Consider the following 23386-nt stretch of genomic DNA (forward strand, 5'->3'; position numbering starts at 1 on the left):
AGCCTACATTACCCATAAATGTTACATCAATAATAAAAACATGTTGGTGTCTGCGCTATTGCTAATGAAAGAACAGCTTATGCTTGCGTAGTTCATTTTCGAGACGAAATGCGTACTACTTCAAGAACAATTCTTCATGCATGGGCAATCTTTCAGGCCAAGTAGCATTGGATATGGGCTGCACTAAATCAGGAGGCACCAAGACATATCACAATAAATAGACTTTTATTAGGATTTACAAGGAAGAATCAGTTTCAGTTCAAAGGGTAGAAGCTAAACAACCAAAGAATGTTTCTGGAAGCTCTACAACTCTATAAACTTACTCAACACCCCCCCACACCTACATTAGAAATAATTACTCATACATTCAACAGGTTACATAAAACACGTGAATAATTTTATATTTATTTTTAAATAAGAGGTGCCAGTTTGGGCGAAATCACCAGAATATAAGAATCTGAAGATCCTTCAGCACCAACCTGACAATATTACAGAGTAAAAAAAGAATATTTAAAAGCAAGGCACAGTTAAATCGGCAAAAAAAAATTGATTGTCAATCGTCATATTATTATTTTCTCCACTACGAAAAGATTCAAGATGACAACACTATAATGCAGAAATCAAAGTATTACACACATTACGTTTGTTTCCAAATATAAATTTGAAACGATTCTCAGCCAAATTCATATTAGTAGCCTTTTCGGGTTGCAGCGCGTGTTGTTGTCTCTGTTCAATTCAAACTTGATTTATTATTGATACATTCAGAAATAGCTAAAACAGTACTACTATTTTCAACAATTATCGTTTTGCGCCACCGGAAACTCACCAAATGAAAGTTTCCCCCCATGAGCAGTAATTCACAATGATAAAATTTGGAACCTGCACAGATGTTATGGTCTACATAGGTCAAGGATTATAGGCTACTTAGTATAAATCAGAAATTGGACAATGAAAATGTATTTCAAAGATGACATTGCTCTGCAGAAGAAAAAAATGTTGCTACTTACAGAAGAAAATCTAAATAAGCAGCATATAGGTTATAAATCAAAGACCACACAAAAATCAGACATCTGAACCAGCAAGATATACTGAACTGTACAAGGGCATCGTATGGAAAAACCAAGAGATGAAGGTTAATTAGATAAGCACTCCACTTTGTAACCAGCTTTGAATTCAATGAGGTACTGACCCTGAGCACACACTAAGGCTGAGCAAAGGATATTCATATGTCATAAGATACAGTTCTAGAATAATCATCTGAATAGGATGAATCAATTCAAAATGAAAGGCCAGTACAAGATGGAGTTCAAACCCTGACATCTTTGCTGCACTGCAATGTTCTGTTGTAAAATCACACATTCCACTTGGGTTATTATATATGTAAAATTCATGGCATTAAAGACTTCCAGTTCTTTTCAATTCTGATATGCATCCAGCTTCAAAGTCAAACTTATTTACAGAAACAAGCCACCACCCAGTGACCACGACCACCAACTAACTTAAATACAAATAATATAAAAGTGATTTTATTTTCTAAAGAATCCAAAGAAAAAAAATTCATATTATCTCACAAACAGTCTATCTGTTTCATGACAAATGTTCTAGTACATTAAATATTTCAAAGATTAAATGCAAATTGAGTATATACACCGTACCTGTTGAGAAAAAAAAAATCTTAACCATAGTGTGTAATGTAGGCATGATTAAGAGATTTTCGTACACTGTTGAAGTTTAGTGTGTGATAAAAGTGACAATACAGCATATTATTAAATAAATCAGCATTAGGAATCACCTGTACAGTCAATGATTTAGTACCGATTTCCAGAGGTATTTCACATATGGCGCTTTTGCACTATAGTGGACTGATTCGATTTTATATTGATTTACAATCGTAGTGACTGCCACTTAATAGCAGTGTTTTTTCTTCATTTGTCACCGTTCAGAAGAGTGAATTAAATCAAACCTCCGTTTTAAGAAAAGTGCACATGCTCTCGGGTAGAAAACATCAGGAAAGAGACGAAACCTTCCCACAAATCATTTGATCTCCCTGCATACAAGAAAGGGAGAATTCCTAACCTAAGTAAGGCCACAGAGATCCTTTGTCGTAACCAGATTGTCAGATCCTACAGCCCCTCTCTTATCATTCCTTACTCTACAAAGTTGTAGATGGTAACTAAAATTTCTGATGCTATATTACAGTCAATATTCAGCAAATAAGGCATATGCAGGGACAGAGCATCCATGGCTATACATGTTCCGTTCTTGGTCGTAGCCCTTAATGAATATTTGCAAGAAGAAATCAAATCAGAAAGTTTCAGCAATAGCAGAGGCAGACCTAGCAATATCAACAAGAACACAGAGTTGACCATCTGTTTGGCCTAGACCATTTATGGTAAAGCAGTGGAGGTAGTCCTGGTGTCCATGTCTTGTTTGAAAGCTCTAGATGGCTTTCTTTGTATTGGCCATGGCGAGCAGGATGCTGGGTTTCTCATCGATGACGTGCACCAGCAGGTTGTCGATGTAGTCTTCCAGCTCCAGGATCTTGCCGTTCTTCTTGGAGAGTTCATCCTGCTGTTTCACCACCAGGGAGATCAGCTCATCCTGGGTCAGCTGGGAGTAGGGCCCGCTCTCCACAGAGCTGCTCACCTGCGGAAAGTAGCGGCAGAAGTCAGAACACAAGCTGAGAAATGCCTCCTGTCCGCATTTCCACAACAAAAGAGTGCTTGAGTGTGAAACAGGGGGTATCAATCTGCTGGTCTGTTTTCACAGACACACCCTACCAAGATCTTCTGAAAACTTGTGTGTGCGTGTGTGGGTGTGTATGTGTGTGTGTGTGTCTGCGTACGTGCGTGTGTGTGTGTTTGTTGGGGAATGTGCTGATGTTTCAGCCCAGCTGAGTAGGAGTTTACATCCCATCTCTATAGGACAGACTAAATCTCATTACAGAGGTTTCATGCACAACACCAGGGGGAACCTCAGGATACATAAGAATAAAAGAGCAGAAATGTTCCCACAGCTTATTACACATGCCAACGGCACCCTCCACTGAATGCAATAACCGCCTGCAGAAATCCACGTGAATTGCTAACTGGTTCATTCACAAAGACAGGAGCAATAAAGTCTTCTCTGAGCTCTCGTGACGCAGCTCGGAGGGTGGTACCTTCATTTTCTCTGGAACATTCTCGCGGATCACAGACGACTTGATATCTCTGGCAAATGATATGTTGGCGGGGGCCTGGTTCTCCAGGGAGCTCATAGGCTTCACTGGGTGAGGTCTGGAAAGAAACATGTTCCACATTAATAAACACGTAAATTAAAATGAATATAGCTCAGGAACTGGAAAGGTTGGCAGCTGGGGGGAAGAATTAAAGTTCCCTGATGATGTGTCCAAGCAGAATCAAACATTTATACTGAAGGAGTGTCCTCTTAGGGAGGTGCCAGATGAACTTTATCAGGAGTAGTTTTAACCAGGTGAACCTTATCAGCAGTTGTTCAGGCAGTGAATTCAAAAGCAGGTACCTTCTCCCCCATCCATTTTGCTCAGCTGGCTTACTGGTGCTCTCGACTAAACCTCATTTTCTCATTCACTTCGCAAAGTAGGACTTCTTTAGTCATTTTGTTTTAGTATCATCTTTTAAATACACAACAATTCTTCCATTTAAAAGGAATACCTCTAACTGCAAGGTAATAAAAACATGCAACCCCAAGTCCTGGTGCTCATTTATGCATTTTGACACTTGTTGGGACTAAACCATATACATTTTCCACCCTCACAACATAGGCTAGGTTTTGGAACAATTTACTCAATAGTGACCAAAAAAAAAAACAGCTTGCTTATTTCCAATGTTAAAACCAATGTTCGCTTCCCAACCTGCGTAAGTGAAACAGATTAATTATACATCTCTGCCTTAAAAAAACCCAAAAAGCTGTATAAACAGCCTGTACCAATCAGATTTTCAGCCATTAAACACAACTGAACCAACTCTGTCCAGGGGACCTCTGTTCAGCACAAGCTGCTTGTGTCAGGCTCCAAATTATTACATCCGCTTAGCAACACACTTAAGAAGCCACTAACCCTTACACTCAAGAACAATATGTGCCATTATCATGGAAAGAGCGGACTATCAGAGTATGAAAAACGAATGATAATTACTGGTTATTAAATCTAATACTTCGAGACCAACCCAGAAACCCTCTAACTAAAAAAAATAAAATAAAAAAACACACATGGTACAATTGTTTAATTAGATATGAAAAACTGGAGGATTTCCATCTGTAAGCATGATAAGCAATGAACCAGAGTAAAAATATAAGTACTTAAAGGTGAAGTATGTACGTTTGGAGAACGAGCAAGAGAGCTAGATTTTGAGAGAGAAAAAAAACACCCCCCTCAGCTCAGCTCACTGCCCCTCCCCTCCTAACATATATACGCTCATGGCCTGACATCTGAGTACTGGAGAGAGAGGGCATATGTGACCCGTTCTAGTCATCATATCAGTCGGACGTTGCATGTAAATCAATGTTTGTCAAAACGTTTTTGGCTCTTTTTGGGTTCCATCTCATTTTTGCAGAACAATATCTTGGCTTGGCTTATATGCAAGATGACAGCACCAGAGTTTTGCATCATTTAAAAGCTGGGTAACTTTAGCCAGCTTATTGTCACCAGCCACACAATCGCCTCAGCTGCCTTCAAGGCTACAAGCTAATGGGTTTCATGTGATTTTACTTGAAAAATGGTGTGCTCTGCTCTTATCTGTGTAGCCCCGCCTGCCTTGTCTGCCGTGGCAGCACTGGGAATGTGCAACAGGTTCGACGAGCAGTCAGGGCAGAGAGCTGTCCTGATTGGTTGTTACGATTCGGGTGCAGTGGAATTTGGGAGTGGCTGATTTCAGAGCCATTGGCAGTCAGAGAACAATTTTTTTCCCTAGACTGTTTAATTTATAGATATTTGTCAGGATGCGAAGGAAAACTAACCAAATATGAACAAAACTGTTCTATAATAAACTTACATAATGCACCTTTAAAATATGCACAAAATTTTTTTTTCTGTGATTGTATTTAACCATCAACAACCATAATCAGTCTAGAAACTGGTTCAACAATGGACTGATGGAAAATCAGAAAATGGCTTATATAATCATACAAACCCTTTTGCTGGCTTTTAGGCAACTAATTCAAAGAGAAACAAGTGCATAATTAATGCAGATGAGTGCCTACATTCCACGTGCAAGTATCTCATTCCACTGTAAATGGAAAAGCAGCAACCACTGATATTCTAGGATCCTGGAGAGGTTGTTATGTGCATCAGGTTTTTAAACATCCTGATGAAACAGTATTCCCCCCCCAGTATCTGCCACACAAGTACCTCGACCGTCACAGGAACCACCAGAGAGGCATTTGATCAGAGGCAATTAGGCTCACCTGCGTGGGGTTGAGGCTGGTTCGCCTCCTTTCCCTACCGCCATGCCTCCGCTTCTACTCTGCCCCGCGACTGCCTGCGCCTCAGAGGGCGAGACCCAGGCGCGCAGCGGGGCCTTTCCTCCAGAGGTGCCACTGGGCTGGGGACCGACATCTCCTGCTACGGCCTTCAGAGGCTCAGGGGAGACCAGGGAGGAGGTGATGGGGCGGGGAGAGGAGGTGGAGGAGGGGGAGAAGGGGTCCACTGCTCCTCTAGTATTATCAGGCTTCGCAGGTGGCAAGGGTGCACGGCTCTTCTTTGACGAGGAAGCCCTCTGGTCACCAGGAGTGTGCTTGCCTGCGCCATTGTCCTTTGTCTTCTCCTGCTCTGGAAATTTTGCCACAGGGTCACTGTGGTCAAAATAGGAGAACGGGTCCCGCTCGTCCTTTTGTCCAAAGAGCTTCTCCATATCGTCTGTAGTCATACCCGCCTCATCGGGCTTCACTTCTCTTTTTGGTCCACCCGTGAACAGGTCATCCCCCTCAAATCTCTGCACAGGCAGGGCCCATGGATCTTTGGCCAGGATTACCTTACTGGGAAATGGGTCGTCATCTACTTTTTCTACAGGTGGGAACAGTTCACTGGGTTTCTCAAACAGGTCTTGTTTTGGCATGTTTCTACTCTCCAGTACAGTGCTAACAGCAGCCTGCGTTTGTTCACTTGTGAACAATTCACGATCTCTTATCACATTTGAGTTCTCTAGCTTCTCCATCTTTCCTGAATCTCCCTGTACAGCAGTGTCAGTAGAGGGATCTTCATGAGCAGACCTCAATACAGCAGCAGTGCTCCCCATCTGCAACACCTTCCCTGACTTATGGTTCATTGGCCTTTGTCTGGGAGTGATGGATGGGACCTCCTTAGCTTGGTTATCGGGATTTTCGTGAGCCCCACCTGCTGAAATAGAGTTCCGTCCTACCTTCTCTGGAGTCCACTGGCTTTCCTTCGGAAGTGCATCTCTGCCGCTATCAATGTTCACAGATGTATTTAGCACCTTCTTCTCATCCCTCGCAACGAGGCGGGGCTTTGCTTGAGGAACACTGCTGTTTTGGACCTTAGGCGTTGTTCCTCCCAAGACTCTGGCAGCAAACAGGTCATTGGGCTTATCCACTGTAGGCAGCACCTGTCTTGTGCTTGGGTCTTGCTTCACTTTTTCTGGGGCTGCAGTGGTGCGCTTAGGAGGGGTGAACGCATGCTTAGTGCCTGATCCCATTCTTTTAAATGCGCTAAATCGTCCTTCCTCAGGCTCTGCTTGCTTGAGGTTCCCGGTTGTCTTACCTGGAAGGGCAGATCTGTCCCTAGGAGTCGAACTTGGCAAATCTTGCTGGTTGCTAGGTTCGTCCACACTCACTTCCTTGCCGATCAGCTCCGGGGGATAATCCCTCTGCCTCTGAGTCACCTCTGCAACAATATGGTCCCATTTCATCTGTCCTTGTATTCCATGAATCCTTTTTGGGTACAGGGCATCGTAATCTGGAAGCGGGATGGTGGGTCCTTTATTCCTTTGGGTGCTGCGTCTTCCTGGGTCCCCTGTACCATCAATTTCCTCTTTTACCGATGCTGCAGTGGAGAGGCTTCTTGGTGTTGCTTTGGGTTGCCTTGGTAGTGGGTTGTGTGTTTCTGCCTGGGCAGGTGTAGGGGTGTTAGCATTGCTGACAGGGCTCTGGTAGTTGGGTGGAAGAAGTACACGGCGTTTTGTAGAGGGACTGGCAGCTGCAAGGTTCTCGTTGCTTGTGCTGAGCAATTCTGCGGAGTTCCTCCTAACTTGGGGAGGAGCCATGGAGTTGTGCATGTTTGAGAACATGTCAGGTGCGTTTGAAGAGAAGCTACAGACAGAGGATATGGAGGAGGATGGGGAGGGGGGACAGAAAGGCTTGGTAAGCAAGTCTGTGTTGACAGATGGGGAGAGGGGCTCACTTTTATCAGTTTCAGCCCACTCAGACTCCACAAATCTGCCAAAGGAGCAAAAACAACAGAGGCCTACTGGTCAGAGCACACCCCGAAGCACTACATCCTTGGATCTTTCTGTCACATCTGAAGCAATACAGTAGCCACTAAAGTGGAGCAACTGTGCTCTATGAAAATACGAATACATTATGGCAAATTAGCCCACATTCTTTATTCTTTCTCTCGGCTTGTCATAGTAAGTAGTCATTGTGAGTGGTGTAACGTAAAACCTTCAAAAATATGAGCACTTGCCCAAGGAATATGAGCACTTGCCCAAGGAAGCCAGTATATTAGTGATAATGAGTTTCCATTTAAGTATCTTCATATGTGTTCCATCAAAACTAATGCATTTCACTTTCCTTGGGCAAGTGCTCATATTTTACAATATGGAAATAATCTGCATCACTTCTTTCTGATGGGTTTTTAATAAAGGCTCATGAAATGAAGTCTGCGCTTGGCTCTTAATCTGGGAATTCAAAAAGAGCTGCCATTGCTAAGAAGCCTGAGGAGTCCAGTAGTTTCTGCCTAACAAGACATTCTAGTCTGCCAGGACGTTATGACTCCATACACTGTATAAATAATGAGCCAATAGTCTTAAATTTTGACAAGTTTTACAAAACAAAAAGGCAAAAAGTCTACCGATCTTAGACGGATTAGATTTTATCCCAGTGAAGCAATAACAGTCAAAGGGCAACAATTTCAATGCCTTATTTTATAAAAATATGAACAATAAAGACAATCTAAACGAACTTAAAGAAATAGTTCACATTTCTTTCAACAACTCTTATTCTATCAACTAGGATTTCTATAAAGGCAACATGGTTTTTCAGAACATTCCATGCATTCCATTGCAGAGACAGTCAGGCTACAGAGAACTACAGTCGTGAGTCTGGTCAGGTTCACTCGATTTAGGTCAGAAACATTTAAATCAAATGTTCACTTACTTATTGCTTAGCAGTAAAGGAACGATAGTGCCAAGTTCACTCACCATTAAAAAAGTTGAGGTGTTAATTAGCCCCGCTCAAAAACAAATGATTGGAAAAAACCGCATGCTCCCAGCAAGACACACAAACACACAGTAATTAAAACACTGAAAGTCGGTCACTGCCAGTGAGCTCACATCACTACAGAAAAACCTGTTTGACACCATACCATCATGGAGGACAAGCCCACTCAAATTCCCAAATGTTGGCCAATCAACGTGTGACCAGACTCAACAGACCGGTCTGACAGCACACACATGCATGTGATTAGATGATTTTTTGCTCATTTAATGAAGGATTGTTCCCTATTTTTATTTTTTGGTGAAGTGTCTATCGAAATGACTTGTATAAAAATACCAGTTAAGGTGAACTCTAGATCAAAGAGGAACAGACATTACAGAAAGCAGTTTAAGCTTGAATGACAAGGTCTGGTGGACAGATTATCACTAATCCTAAACAACCACATGCTACTTGGACTGAAAACACCCACAGCAGAAGAGTTGATAACAATCCAAAAATACAGCCATTTCACAGTCACACAAGTGCACATACACACACAAATCCAGGAATCAGAACATCTGCCAAACTTGCTGATAAGGTTCACCCAGGAGAAAAGAACTAGGCCTTCAGTATCAATAATGCTTGCCGGACAGCTTTGTGATTCAAGAGGTCAGTCGAACACACCCATATTCAGGGCAGGGAGGGTCTATGAATGGCAAATCCACCACGGTCCCCTGAACCCGTATAAACTTTAATACAGACCAATGGCTTACACACATGCACGCATGTGCACACACTCACATGTGCACACACACTCCGCAAATCCTGGTCCCTCCCATTAATCAATCAATATCCCTTTGACAAGTTGAACAACAAACAGCACGCAACATCTCATCCCAGATAAATCACAAGGAAAGCCATTCCCTCCCCATAAAAGTTTTAGCGTCATAATTCCCCCTTTCTTACATGTCACATCCAACCAAGTATTCTGGAACTAAAGCATGATTTCAATGTGTTCATCACCTGGAAAGAAAGGCAGCACGTACTTGTTGACCTTAAATGTAATGGATGGCTCAGAGCATAAACTGTCCCTGCTAGTAACTCCTCCCATTAGTCTATGAATCAGACACCATGTGGTCCTGCATTGGCTTAGTATCTGGACATGGTTTTTAGGAGTGGAAGTTCCCCTTTCGTGTACAGATATTTACTGAATCATCCACGCCAAGAAAGGCTTTTTATGTCAGTTGAAAGGTAATAAGTTGTGTGTATATAATTTTAAATAAATGAAAGACCCAACTACACTGCTACACAGAACCACTTGAGAATCCAACTTGTTTGAAAAAATAAAATAAAATGAGAGCAGGGTTTTTCCTGGCTCAAATAGGGCTTAGGTGGTGACAGAGACAGTGACTGCGATGGGTCCGGCGGCCACTGTTAAGGTGACGTGGTGACTCCCTATGTTTAGCTGCATTCAGAACGTTAAGTTCTGGTCTTCAGGAGACCACCACAATGCACCGAGGCTATAAAAAATTTAATGCGTGAAAGGGTTACACAGTCAAGTGCCAGAATTAAGGGAAAAGGATTTGCAGGAATTCTACAGGAAGAGTGGAATTGTAATAGAACTTAAAATGAGTTTCATTTTGGTCACTCAAAACTTAAGGTACAATATTAATTAACCAACAATTATTTAAACTGAACCCACACAAATGCCAGTTAACAGTATTTAAATATTTTTTTAAATATTATATTCACTCAAATCACTGAATTATATCCAATTAGATTGCATAATAATCTATAAATATATGTCGACAGTCGGTAGATGTGACATAAATAAACCGACAACTGCCCAATAATTTCTCAGACCATTTTCAATTATTGTACAGATTTTTTTTTCTCCCCACGATTTCTCCTATAGGCGGCCCGCCTTCAATGCAGAAAAAACCCTGTACAGGTAAGAGAGAAAGAAACCCTCCGCATTACTCATGATATGCGATTAAAGAGTGAGAGCAGGAACACAGGAGATCCACAGAGTGGAGTTACTAATGCACACTGAATTTTTCATAATGGGTGCTAGATGGCTCGAGACCAGCAGGGCAGTACAACAATATGAGGGCCCTACTTGCCTCGCTAGTCCTGAGATGGTAGCGCACACTGGCTATCACACTTCAATTTAACATCTTCATTTTTTCATATATTGAGGATGTGAAGCATCATAATTTGAGTAAACAGCTTAAGATCTGTGACATTGCTGTGCCACCTAGCACTCCATTGACAGAGTTTTATTCGATGGTAAAGAGAATGTTAGTAGAATTGAATGGAATTGAATTACAGATTTACTGGAGGTCATTAATTGTTAATAGCGAGTGGTGTCTTTTCCAGGCTGCTGGCTGCTTTGGAGCACAGCTCACGTTGCTACTCATTAATATTCCCTGGATGGACTGTGACTTTGTTAAAATAAGGCCTCATCTGAAGAAACATCAGGTTGCAGAAACAACGCCGCTCTGCTTTTGCAAAGATGGCAATACGAATGAATATGCAGGGAATGAGGGAGCCGCAGACAGGACTAACCTGGGCTTGACTGCAGACACTTTGGCTGTGCGGCCGGGGAAACCACTGGAGGGGGTCTGGAGGCTGTGTACCCCCCGATGGTGGTCCGCAGGGCTCTCCTCAATGGGGCTGAGGGTGTCTGAGCTCAGCGGGATCTCCTCAAACGGGTTGCTGGAGGAAGGAAGCACGGATGCCTCTGTAGCTGGAGGAGCAGGTTTGGGTTTCTCCTCTTCCTTCTTCTCGTCCTTCTTTCTACCGATGCCGAAGAGCGAGGACAGCCTGTTGCTCATCGAGAGCTCTTCCTGTTGCTTCTGCTCCTCGGCCCTCCTGGCTTCCTCCAGCTGCCTGAGGGCCTCCTGTTTCCGGGCCTCCTCCTGGAGCCTCTCCTCCTCGGCCAGCCTGGCCTCCTCCAGCCTCCTCTTCTCCTGCTCCTCCTGCAGCCTCTTGGCCTCCGCTCGGCGCTTCTCCTCCGCCTGCTGGCGCTCCTGCTCCTCCGCCTCCTCCTGTCCCTTACGCTGCTGCTGCTGCAGGAGGGTGCGCTCCCGCAGCTCGGGCTTGTAGGAGGGCAGGCTCAGGCCCTTGATGGAGTCGGCGGAGAAGTCGGAGTCGTTCCTCCCGTGGGTCCGGCGCAGGTCCTCCACCGAGCCGTGGTCGGAGCTGTTGAGGCTGAGGGTGGAGCTGCCCTTCGACATCCGGCCCTCGGGCTCCTCGGTGTAGACGTGGCTGCCGTTGATGCACACGTTGTTCGGCTCGGCCACGTTCTGCTTGGAGCGGCTCAGGAGGGAGAAGGGGCCCTGGGACCCCTTGCTGTCTGTGCTGCCAGTGCGCTTGTGGGTCAGGAACTTAAACTTCTTTTTCACTGCAAGAGAAAAACATTCAGTTTATTTTCTGTGCACAAAATATTTGTACTTGTTTAGCGGTTAGCTATATACAATTCCAGTCCTTTATACTCAGACCAACGAGAGTCTCCTAATTGGAATCTCTTCCTATGCATTTTTATGTAAATGTCTGGCAGATTTGGTTCCATGTGTTATTTATTCATTGAATTTGTTTTGGACAGATTATCAAAGCAAATTCCTACATCGAAATTCTATTCTATCCTGTAAAGAGATTCTTCAGCTTCTGCATCAGCAAGGAAGGCTGGAAGAGCTGAGGTTTGGGGCCCAGTCGCATGCCCCGCAGCCTTACTCACGTTCTGGGGAGTCTATGTTGAGGCCAGAGGAGCGGCTGCCACTGAGGGTGGAGTTCTTATCGGGGAGGGAGCCCAGCGTGGACATGGACTGGGACACGTTGCGCTGCAGGTTTGACTTGGGGGCGAAGAGGGTCTTCAGCTTGGACTTCTTCTTGACCCCCTGGGAGCCGGCGGGGGCCTCCCCCTCCCCCTCGCTGTCTGACTGCGCCTGGGTGACGGAGGGCACGATGGCCGAGGCGGAGTCGGAGAAGCCGTCCTTCTTCTTCCCGCGGATCTTGTCCTTGAGCTTGCCGATGCGCGAGCGGGGCTTGTCCTGCATGGAGAGGTCGAACATGCTGACGGACATATTGTTCCGCATGAACTGGATGTCCAGGAGCACCTCGCCCCGGTCTTTGTCTGTTTTCCCATTCTTGTCCACCAGCTTGAACCACCTAGCGGAGAGACGGAGAACTCCATTAACTGCCCCTTTCTTTTTTTTCTCCCTCACATTTTACAGCAGATATGAATGACACACCGAATAACAAAACGATACATCAGCAATTAGAAAGGCTTTGTTGCATTCAGATTTCAAAGGAAGCAAATATTTTCAAACGTCAAAGAGACAAAAGCTCATGTCAGCTCCGCAGACACCCAGAACAAATGTAATTGAACAAAGGTATGTGGGCGCAATGACACGAGCTCAACCGAACAAGTCACATCTAAAAAAAGACCTTGACCTTTTAGCTTTTACAATGTAGACCTTTCAGCTTTTACAATGTAGACAAGCGCTTAACCCAATTACGGTTTTAGTGAATGCTAAAATTTATCTATTGGTGGCTCTCAAGACTTGAAAATAGTGTTTGCTGTTCACCAATGACTTCCCCGACTGTTCCAAGCCTGCTGGTCCCAGAATACAGCCCAAAAAAAACCAAAAAAAAAAAAAACTGTAGGGCAGGGTACTGAAGTCCTCTAAAACAAGCATTCATTCTGCACAGGGGAGTGTCCTCACAAACACAATCCACAAATATTATACAACTATTTGTTTCCCCACCCTCTCCAAAACAAAACATCAACACTCTGCATACTGGCTCATGACCATAAACGATTTCAGTGCCAACACTCTGCAACCGGTTATTTAAAACATTTCCCTTTCTGGACCTCGGGTCAACGTAATTCAAAGCAAACAAAAGCAAGGGGTTGGCATGTATGCAATGCAAACACGTTTATAATTGCAGCAAAAGTGAACACAAACAACAGTGTGTTACACTGAAGAGAGGACCTGTCATTTGTTAACGTTTCCTGAATGGCAAAAGGCTTGCGGGGGCTAAAAACAGCTGCAGAACTGCGTGACTCTACGAGGAAGATTATACGTAGAATATCGTGTGGAATGGAGCCTAGGGAGTGGTGTTTGAATTGTGAGTCACGCCTTTAGATAACCCAAAGCCTGCCTTGCATGGCACTGAGCTGTACAGCCCTAATAGGAAGGCGGAAATGCGTCTCGTTAGGTCCCTTTGACAAAAAAAATAGCCAGAGGCAGACAAAACAATAACCTTGAAACTAGACCGATCTTGGGTCAGTACTGTCCCCCCAAAGTGGACTGAAGCTCGGACGTGTGTTTATATCACAGCTGAAATGAAAACAAAGCTCCGTCGTTTCTCAGCTCTGTTTTTTTTAATCGTGGAATGCCCCAGGTTTCAAGGACAAGAAAGAAAGGAGCCATTCAGAGGTCAGAGTCCAGGCAGATAGGCTTGAATCCAAATCAGCCAGCATTGCCAGCATTCCATATTCCCTCCGTATTCCTGACCTGGTTCTGAAGGAGGAGCTGACGCTAATGGATATTTATGAGAAAGCAGCTAGCATGGTTCACATAACACAGTGAAAACGCATTGTGCAAAACCAAGAGGCATCACCTAACAGGCAGGGCATATTTACTGCTTTTACAGCGCTTATTTTAATGTCTTTAGACAGCGCAATGCATTTTATTGAAAAGGTAGGCTACTGCACATGCAGCGGTTTTTAACCAAGGTCAGCGGTATGTGCTCAGTGTTCTTACAGTCTTGGCGTGGGCAGAAACAACCCAACTCAGAATTCCTGGAAAACAGTCAGACTAGAAAAAAATAAAAAACCAGACTAGTCTTTCACCAAGTGGAGAGAAACCATGGGGGGGGATTGAGCGAGGCCTTCTTCTGAGGGGTTATGAAAACAGCATGCGCTTCCCTTGTGGAATGCATTATCGGCCACAAGATACGAGTCATCGCTATTCAAAAAGCATCAACACAGCCCGTGCACTTAGCAAACGTCAAAGGCAGCCTTCAGTTTTCACCCTTGAGCAAATCCAAATTCTTCGCCAGTTCCGCACCTTATCTGTTCAATGTGATCAAGTGACATAAGAAGATTGGACACGTGTAACGACAGTGACGTTTCCTATGGAACAAGAACAGCCAGTTTCTGTTGATGCTCAGTGCAGTCTGTTTCGATGCAGGCAACTTTGTTTGCAAATAAGGCGTTAGCTCTCGTCTTCCAATCGCATTCTCAGCGAAATACAATCATCTTCGCGTGTGAAAGTGCCTCCATTGCGCCCAACTGATCCGTCCAGCTGGACCAGTTTTCACAGCTTAGGGAACTGAGACTTCCCTGTCAACTGGGCAAATAACAGACCCATTCACATGGATTTTGGCTTTTTATATCTAAACCCACTGCCATGTGACCAAATTCCGAGAACAGAAAAGTCATATAAAACTAATTTGGGAAGACCAAACACTTCCTTATACAACTTAATCTAACCCCTGTGCCTGAGATACTGTTGTTTTGCGTTGTTCTGAGGGATTAATGTCACCATACGGCAAAATCCTTACAACCATCGAAGGGTATTCTGAAAGTCAAGCCATTTGTTACTGGGTTTGCGGTGTCAGCAAGCTCTGTATGTGCACACTTAAACAAAAAATGAAAACTTAATGGCTAATATAAACTTATATTTGTTAATTTATTAAATTCCTTGTTATCAAGTTTTTTTTCCCTACCCCACTGGCAAATAACTCATTGTAAGCTCATATCGTGCTTATTGGTTTTATTTTTGAAGTTATTAAACCGTGCTTAAATGAGCAGGTCACAGTTGCTGCAGTGGGGAGAGTATTCCACTGTCTTTCACCCTCCAGTCAAAACACATGACTGCAGAGGGACAAAGCGCTCCTACCAATGAAAAGACCCAGCCTTCGGTCAGTGACATACACCGTCATATCAATATTACACGAAACTAGGACAGCAACTAAGCACCGAGCTCTACTATGAAAGTGGACCGTGCAGCAGAATTCAATACTCTGATAGTGTATGTGTGTGTGTGTGTGTGTGTGTGTGTCCCTGAACATCCTGTAAAAATCCAGTGTATAAGGATGTAACGGATAGCTGTGAAAAGGTACCCCTCGAGTAAACTGATAACATAATTCAAAAGGGAAAGGCGCATTGTCACATTATGGCCAGATGACGTCTGACGTCTTTTGTGTGAGGGGCATGAATCACAGAAGTGTGTGACCTTGCCGGAGAGGACTGCCGTCAGCAGAAGTGGACCCGGCTGGGTCACCCCTGACGCCGGCATGCCGACCGCAACGGAAAGACGGGACTCCTTATCTTTCAGCTACTTCACCTGCACTCACCAGCAACCCTCAGGGACAGCGATGAATAGTCAATGCTGGTGCTTTTTAATTACTACATTTTTCCATCCTTTGATTCAGGGGCTCTGGGGGTCAGTTTGATGCCAATTTGCTTGTGGCTAGTAACCACATAAGATGAGCCATTTCTACATTTTTAAAACAAATTTATTATAACTTTGCTTTCTTCTGCAAGAGCAGAGGGCAAGAATGATTCAAGCGGGACTGTGGTAACCATGTTGTATAACGCATTCAGTGTTTATTTTGCCCTGTTCCGTTTCCGAGGCGTCATGTTGTTTTAAACGCTAGCCCGAGCACGCTACGCCCAAAAGATTGCGTCATTGTTGTTGGTTACGCCGGCCTCGTGTCCAGTCCAGCCCAGGCTATTTTGAGCCCTGTCCCAGTTTAAAACCAGCTTTTAATGAAATTCAAGGCTTGAAAAGGCACCCAGGGTATTCTGGTCTCGTTCTTGCGAAAGGGAACCAAGCAGAAACATGGCGTTCGATGGAAAAGGGAAGGCGAGAGACAACAGGCAAATTGGAACTTAGTTTCCTCCTATTGCCCCCGCAGTTTCCAGCTGCTCAGACTTTCTCTACCAAGAACAGGGAGAGATAAAACAGGGCTGAGTGGGTCGGTCTAATGGTCATCGTAGCTGGGAAAGAAAGCGTGTTGCGATGATGCATACGGCTAATACCCGGGAAAGGGCCGGGGGGAGCTGTCATCTCGATGCCCTTGATCTGTTCTTTTTCTCAAACGGCCCCGCGGTTGGTTGCCATGCCGCCGTCCTTACCCCGGAGGACCGATAAGGCCTCGCTGGGACCTGTGCGCTATCGCGGCACGTGAACGGGAGTGTGACCGCACGCGCGTGTGCGTGCCAAGAGAGAGTGAGAGAGAAGGCGTGAGGCTGGCTGCGCGTGTTTACAGGGTACGCATCGAGAAATCTGCGCACGCACACTCCCCTCCTGACAGAATCATTTAATCTGCTCTAATGAAAGACAAAAAAAAAAAAAGAAAAACATCAAAGCCCTTGCATTGCAAATCTCATATTACCATCATGCTTGGGGAGTAGAAATTAGAAGTTCTACAGCTGCTGAGGTAAATATAAAGTAACCATCCCAGGCAGTCTCAGTTGATTTCAATATTAAATCTAATTCAGGAATTCTGGAAGCAAAAAAAGCTGGTTTCCAAGAGAACTTAATTTTCCCTGAAAGCCTGGGGTTTGCACTGCAGTTTGGCCTCCCCATTGGAAGTGATGTACACAGTGACTAAGGTAGGAGGGGACTGAACAGACAGGCACAATTATATTAATTACCACCTCTCTCGCCGAACAAAGGCCGAGCGGAACAATGGAAAGTACACAAGGAATGCTTTACATCATTCTGTCGACGTGTGTCACCCTCAACTCTACATGAAGTGGGGGTGATAAGGGAGATGGGGGCGTTCTGTTCCTGCTTCAGACAAGCGTCACGTCCAGTCAGAGCAAGGACTCTTAGCCCCTTACGCTGCACCATAAGGCTCCTCAAGGGGAGCTGTGGCAAACCGGGCATCGCTGACCAATTAGCAGCAATACCATTCACCAGGCACCAACATGCTATTGGTTCCAATTTTACTGGGTCCAAGGCAGTATGTACTCAGAGGACCTCAAAGATGGGAGTTTTCCTCTGCAGATGGAAAGCTGATCCCAGAATTCCCAAAGCCCCCAGAAGCCCAAGGCTCAGAACCTTAGAGGTGGCTTGTTAGTTCAGCTCTGCTGGGCAGGAGGAATCTACTAGCCTACATACCATGGCGACAAAAGTGACGAGAATCTGGGGGAGTCATTTCCGATCTCCTGCTTGTGTGTCTCCGTCTTTAAAACGAAAGAAAAATTCGACATCAACCTTCACCGGAATGTGTGCACAGGGGAGATGTGCTGGCTGCAATTTGACCCTCTTTGCAAAATACTTTTGCTGACACAAGTGCTGAGCAATTTCTGCTCGCTGCTGGCCATGAAAACAGAGCGTTTCAGGGAGTGCGCCCCTCTAAGCCTCAGCATGTGTGGAGCGCATGCAAATGTTTGCCCTTGACAGGCCACTGGCCCCTGTGTAAATACTCTGCAAAAAATCACCAGCTGCAAAACATTCAACAGAAAAAACAGGGCGCACGGAGGGGGGGGGGGGGGGGGGGGGGAGGGGGGGACTTTGGGGGATTGGCCAGAATGGTGCCAGCTACAGATGGGTTACAATAAACAGGCTTACATTATAAAGTCAAATTCGTGATCCCTTTCGGAATTAAGGCGAGAAAACCTGTCAATCGCCCACCTTGGGAAAAACAGAAATGACAGCTGCACATAGGCCACTCCACACACCTCTCCATCTGTATTTTAATGAACACGACAAAGCTGATGTTTCAGTGCAACGCTTCATTAACATTTGCCAGTGTATAATTCACAATCATTACATTACAGTGCAATCGCAATCCAGCGGGGAACACTGGACATTGATGCCTGGATAATGAATAACAAACAAGTAACAGTTAATTATAGCAAATTATCAGAAACTGGGACTTGGCTGCACACAGCTTGCAGAAATCCCATTATTCTGGGCCCAGGTATCTTCCTTGAGGTGGTGGTAGGGTGCTGGTCAACACACCAGTCAAACACTCCCACTTTCACATCTGTACTGGGAACAGGGCTTACTGGTATCAGTAAAAGGGAAAAACTGGCTATGACATCACCGCTTAGCTGGCACTGGCCACTGAACTGTGATTACAGAGAAGTAGGGATGGGGATATTGACGTTCATTACGTGGGTGAGCCCCACAGGCTCTGTTCCCCGAATGATAAAAACCGAGGACCGCAGATTACAATAGGCGGCCTTCTCTTTGAGAAGGGGTCCAGTCATTGCTACGGAAACCCGTCATTACATGAAAAAAGGGTTCTTATCACAATTTCACTACAGTGTGGCAGTCACAGAACCTCTGCAAACAGTCATTTTTATCTGCCATTTCCTTTCTGAAGGGGAAGATTATCACAGACTCACATCTCTCTCGTGGCAGAGGACTTAGTGGTGCAGTGGAAAATGTCGCACACCACTTCATATATCAGAAGGCACGCAAACGTCTCTACAGACAAGAAAAAGTAACTGCCAGTTACAAAAGATTGTCGAAGAGCAACTGACTAGTGGGAGCACACACGCACACACACACTCGGCCCTCTGCTGATAAAGAATCATAAAACGGTTTTAATTCAAACACACCAGTGGATTCCGCTATGAATGGATGCCTGACACCATCTTATACAGCCATGTTATCTACCCAGAGGCTGTACACATGATCACTGTTCAATTGTGTTTATTCACAATTGCAAACAGGAATAGGCTATCAGTTTTTATATCATGCCAGTACTTCTTTCCTTGAGGTCTCAGATTGTAGCCTATGTGCCACAGGAAATAATTTCAGTAAAAAAAAGATTAAGCTATTTTTGAAATATTTTATTTAATTTTTTTTACATTTTTTTTGCAACTACTGCACAAAGCACCTTACAATGAATATCTCTCATTCACACTCACACATGAGACAGCCAGGGAAGTTGCAAACCACTCATTGGGAGAAATGGGAGGGTTTAGTTGGGTGTCTCGCTCAAGGACACGGACACATTCAGAAGACCCGGGAATAAACCTTCCAGTTGCTAGACAACCGCTCTAGCTCCTGAGTTACTGTCGCCCCTAAGAATATATCTAAGAATAATAGATACACAATTACAAGCTCTGGAGACATGTTGCAGGACAAAGCAGCTTTCCAGTTACTTGAAATGTATTTTCTTGCTTTAAAGTAGACCATGAACACTGACGCCCCTATTCCACCCAAAATGTATGGTGGATAGGTCATCAAAAAACCTCTGTCAATATCTAAAATATCCTTCACTCCACACAAACTGTCTGGGCTAATTAAAATAATACACTAAAACATATTTTTAAATTCAGAAAACAAGTCACTGTAAAGGGAAATTCAAATAAAAGATATACTTAAAGCATTTCCTGTTTAAAGATACTTGAGTGTAGCCATGAGATAGAGCACTTGTTCTGGAAACTCGTGGGTGAACACTAAGGTTGGCAGTGGTCCGTTATTTCAGAAAGGACAGGGTGAGTACAACTCACTAATGTTCCACCAAACAGTCACTAAACACTGTTTAATACTGTGGAAAATAAAACTCCAAAAAAACACTACAGATGGCTATAATAAAGTAATGACCGCGGTAATGATCGCATTCTGCGTCACTCGTTTGGCACACAGCTGATGAATCTATTATTAGCGCGAATCTGTACTCCTCCCTGGGCTGGGTTGAAACAGGTGTGCTACTCTTGCATCAACACAGCAGACATTAAGTTACTGTGGTTCTGACCCAACAATGGAATGCACTGTGTGAATAAACGGACTGGGCAGGGTAGACTCGAGAAGGGCAGCAGAACACGGTGTTCAGGCCAGTATTAAACAGTCACTACTTCCCCGTGTTCTCAGGTGTTTACAATACAATGAGCCACCTGCTGCAAAACGAGGCCACGGCAAGGCCTTGCTCCGTTAAAACGGAACATGTCGACTGCCAATGTAAAACAATTCCCCAAAATGAGAAGAGAGGGACAATTTGGAGTTTTCAACCACAGCTGATACGCAGAATAGGCTCTCGGGCAGACTTATCAATTATGGATGTGATTAAATTCATAATAAAAGGAAAGCCAGTGTTCATCTTCTCAATGTCAAAGACTGATCATTTTCTTTGGTTATCACGTTGGTGAAACAATCGCTAATATAAAAGCACTGACGAAAACAAGGGGCCATAAAATATAATAATTTGCCTAGTAAGCAACACAAAATGGCTAAGATACAGGTGTGACACTCGCTTCTTTAAAAAACACTGGTTGTTCTAGTATTTTTCCACCTTGACAGCCTATTGAATTCAATTTACCGTGAAAATTCGCAACGCTTGGGCACTCACTCAGTCTTATTGCGTGACGACTTCTCGTGGAGTTCAACCAGGTTAATGACAGCTTGTCCAAGATGTTTGTCCAGTCCAACCGAAGCTCGGTGGTTCACGATAATGTACAGGGTGCACCGCTCGACGTTGCCGTGGTGGAAGAGCGGTAGGTCGAAAGTGGCCTCCTCTTTCCACACCGGAGCCACGCATTTCTCCGCAACCGAGGTGGAGAACTTATCTTTGGCCACCTGCATGATGGCATAGGCGTCGTTCGTGCCATTCTTACCCTTGATCCGAAGGTTCCGTGCCTGGTGTACCGTTACCTGTACGCTGGTGGGGTACGACACCTGACTCTGATCCGCCAAAGACATTCTTTCTCTAACGAGGCTCAGAGCCTTGGATAAATAAACGCCGCTGAATTGTAGACGAAACGAGATTACTTTGACAAAGTTTCTTCGTGTGGCCGCGAAAAACTTTACGTTGATTCGTTACTATGATTCCTTACACGCTGTAGCATGTCTAAACTGATGTCCCACTGCAGTTTGTAAGTGTATTTCTCAACTCTTGACACGCCTCCTTCAAGCCTTTACAACATGATACGCTGCTGACGAATAATTTAGATTAGGATACATGTATACGCCCTTAACTACAATTTGGCATGATCTAACTAGCCTGTTAATTTTAGCTATCTTATTAAGAGGAAATTAAATGAATATTTGGAACTTGGTGAAATCAACTGGGTTGAATTTAGCCCAAGTTACAGTATAAATGAGAGATCATTTGACGTGGCTAATTGGCTACACGGACGAGGCACGATAAATGCACCCCTTTTACGACAGGTCACTTTTTTGATAGCCGTTTGTCCAGTCAACTGGCAATATTGGGGGGGGGGGGGGAACAAGTTATGAATATCCCCGCAGATTTTAAAGTCAATGCAGTACCAACTGACGTTACCTAGCAAACGCTCTACGAAAACATAGGCTACTTTTTATATCATAGTCTTTGCTAACAGTTCTGACTTGTTCTAGAACAGCTTTGACAAGCAATATTCATTTGTTCTATTGAAGCAGTAGAGCCAGGGCTGAAACTTAAGTAAACTTAATTCGTACCAGTCCTAGCTATGTAATTAGATTATTTCAGTCAGCTAATATAACGGAACGCTAAGGAAACGGGTTCATTATGTAGCACAAATGATAATACAGAGGTTTTTTGTTGTAATACCCCCCAAAATTCCGTTTGAAACCCGTTAACTAAAACGCGACTGTCTAGGTAGCAAAAAAAGATAAGGTTGGGGCTCAAAGTTACCCGGTTACCATCTTCAAAAACGGAATGCCTTTGTGTGCGTATTTGGGGGTATCTTCAGGGATTGCTCCTTTCTAAACAAACTTCCTCTTCTTTGAGTTCGAGAGCGTTTGCGCCCGCCCATGATCTCAATATCTGATACCTCATTGGTCAAATAGAAGTCATTCAATTAAGCTTCTTCCGTAAATGGACAGTGGCAACAGGTTGCCCTTCAGTGGGGCAGGTAGTATGATACATGTCGCTTGGCAACAACACTACGTAATTTTTCCGACGTGTCAGTTCGGCATTACTAGGCTCATCTAAACTTTTCGCACTCGCTGTTGCTTGGATTTATTAGTACGTATATAAATATCTAGAGATGTTTTAAAATAGAACCTTGAGCTAAATTTAGAATTCAACCTGGTCCTGTGTCGAAATACGGTCAAGCAATCGTGCAATTTATTTGCGGTCGACAAAAAGGCCATTGTGTCGGTCGGATGTTATCGCATCGATGAACTAAGTAGGCTATGAAATTAATTAGGCCCCCATGACAGTGACTTTCTGTGTTTGGGACGTTGCTGTCCGGATGCGACGCAGATTTGCTTATCTGAAATAATGACTCATCCTACAAAAGTTTATGCCACGCCAATGAACTGCCACGCAGTTTCAGAGGCGTCGCCATGTTGCCCGCAGCCTGACCAGGCATTAGGCCAGGGGAGGGTGCAGGGTTTTGTTTTAGCTGAGCCCCAACACACACCTGATTCTACACATCAAGGTGTTGATTGAAGACCATGTTCAGGTAATTAGTTGAATCGGGTGTCTTGGTGTTGGGCAAAAACAAAAACCTACGCCCACACCGGCTTTTTTCGGATTAGACACCCCTGCATTAGGCTGATGGTCAAGGTAATGCAACTGCAGGGTATCAGTTTACAACAGGCACTGCACAGATCGTATCGTAGTGCAAAGCGATGTTTGCAATAGCAACCTATCCTGTCTGGTTAATCATAGTGATGTGCACATAAATTATTATTTTTTTATTCATTTATTTTTTGGCATATTCTCTTTAGTGAGACAAGTCGGTCATTGGCTTTAAACAAAACCATACGTTTCAACAGTAAACATCTTGGCAATGATAGAAATGAAGCAGAACGTTTTTAAAAATCTTTATTTTGCATCAATACACATTTTATAAGGCACAGTCTGGATTCCTAAAACAAATATATTATTGGAAAAACATTTTCATTTACATTTCATATGATGTCATTGTGACAGTTAAATATAAATATGCACTTAAACCTTGAAATCTCCCTTTACTCATTTTGAGATCAAAGCTGTCACTGAACTGTGTACAGTATGATGCTGACCATCCACTAAAACCTACACAAAAAGGTTGACTTGGATGCAATATAAT

At 44.0% G+C, this 23386-nt stretch overlaps 1 protein-coding gene across 2 annotated transcripts; it reads right to left on the minus strand.

The window, feature by feature from the left end:
- Positions 1-208: 208 nt before the first annotated feature.
- Positions 209-22078, minus strand: rab11fip1a (RAB11 family interacting protein 1 (class I) a). Of its 2 annotated transcripts, XM_035379029.1 has the most exons (6): positions 20716-22078; positions 12125-12555; positions 10954-11791; positions 5422-7281; positions 3161-3275; positions 209-2646 (listed from the first exon to the last, which is right to left on the minus strand). In XM_035379029.1, the coding sequence occupies exons 1-6, from the start codon at positions 21063-21065 to the stop codon at positions 2440-2442; spliced, it is 3801 nt and encodes a 1266-aa protein (XP_035234920.1). In that variant the 5' UTR covers positions 21066-22078; the 3' UTR covers positions 209-2439. The 2 variants fall into 2 exon arrangements, with proteins under 2 accessions (XP_035234920.1, XP_035234921.1); XM_035379030.1 differs by lacking the exon at positions 5422-7281.
- Between the last annotated feature and the right edge of the window lie 1308 nt (positions 22079-23386).

The sequence above is a fragment of the Anguilla anguilla genome, chromosome 10 (assembly GCF_013347855.1).
Source record: "Anguilla anguilla isolate fAngAng1 chromosome 10, fAngAng1.pri, whole genome shotgun sequence".
In the NCBI taxonomy this organism is placed as follows: Eukaryota; Metazoa; Chordata; class Actinopteri; order Anguilliformes; family Anguillidae; genus Anguilla; species Anguilla anguilla.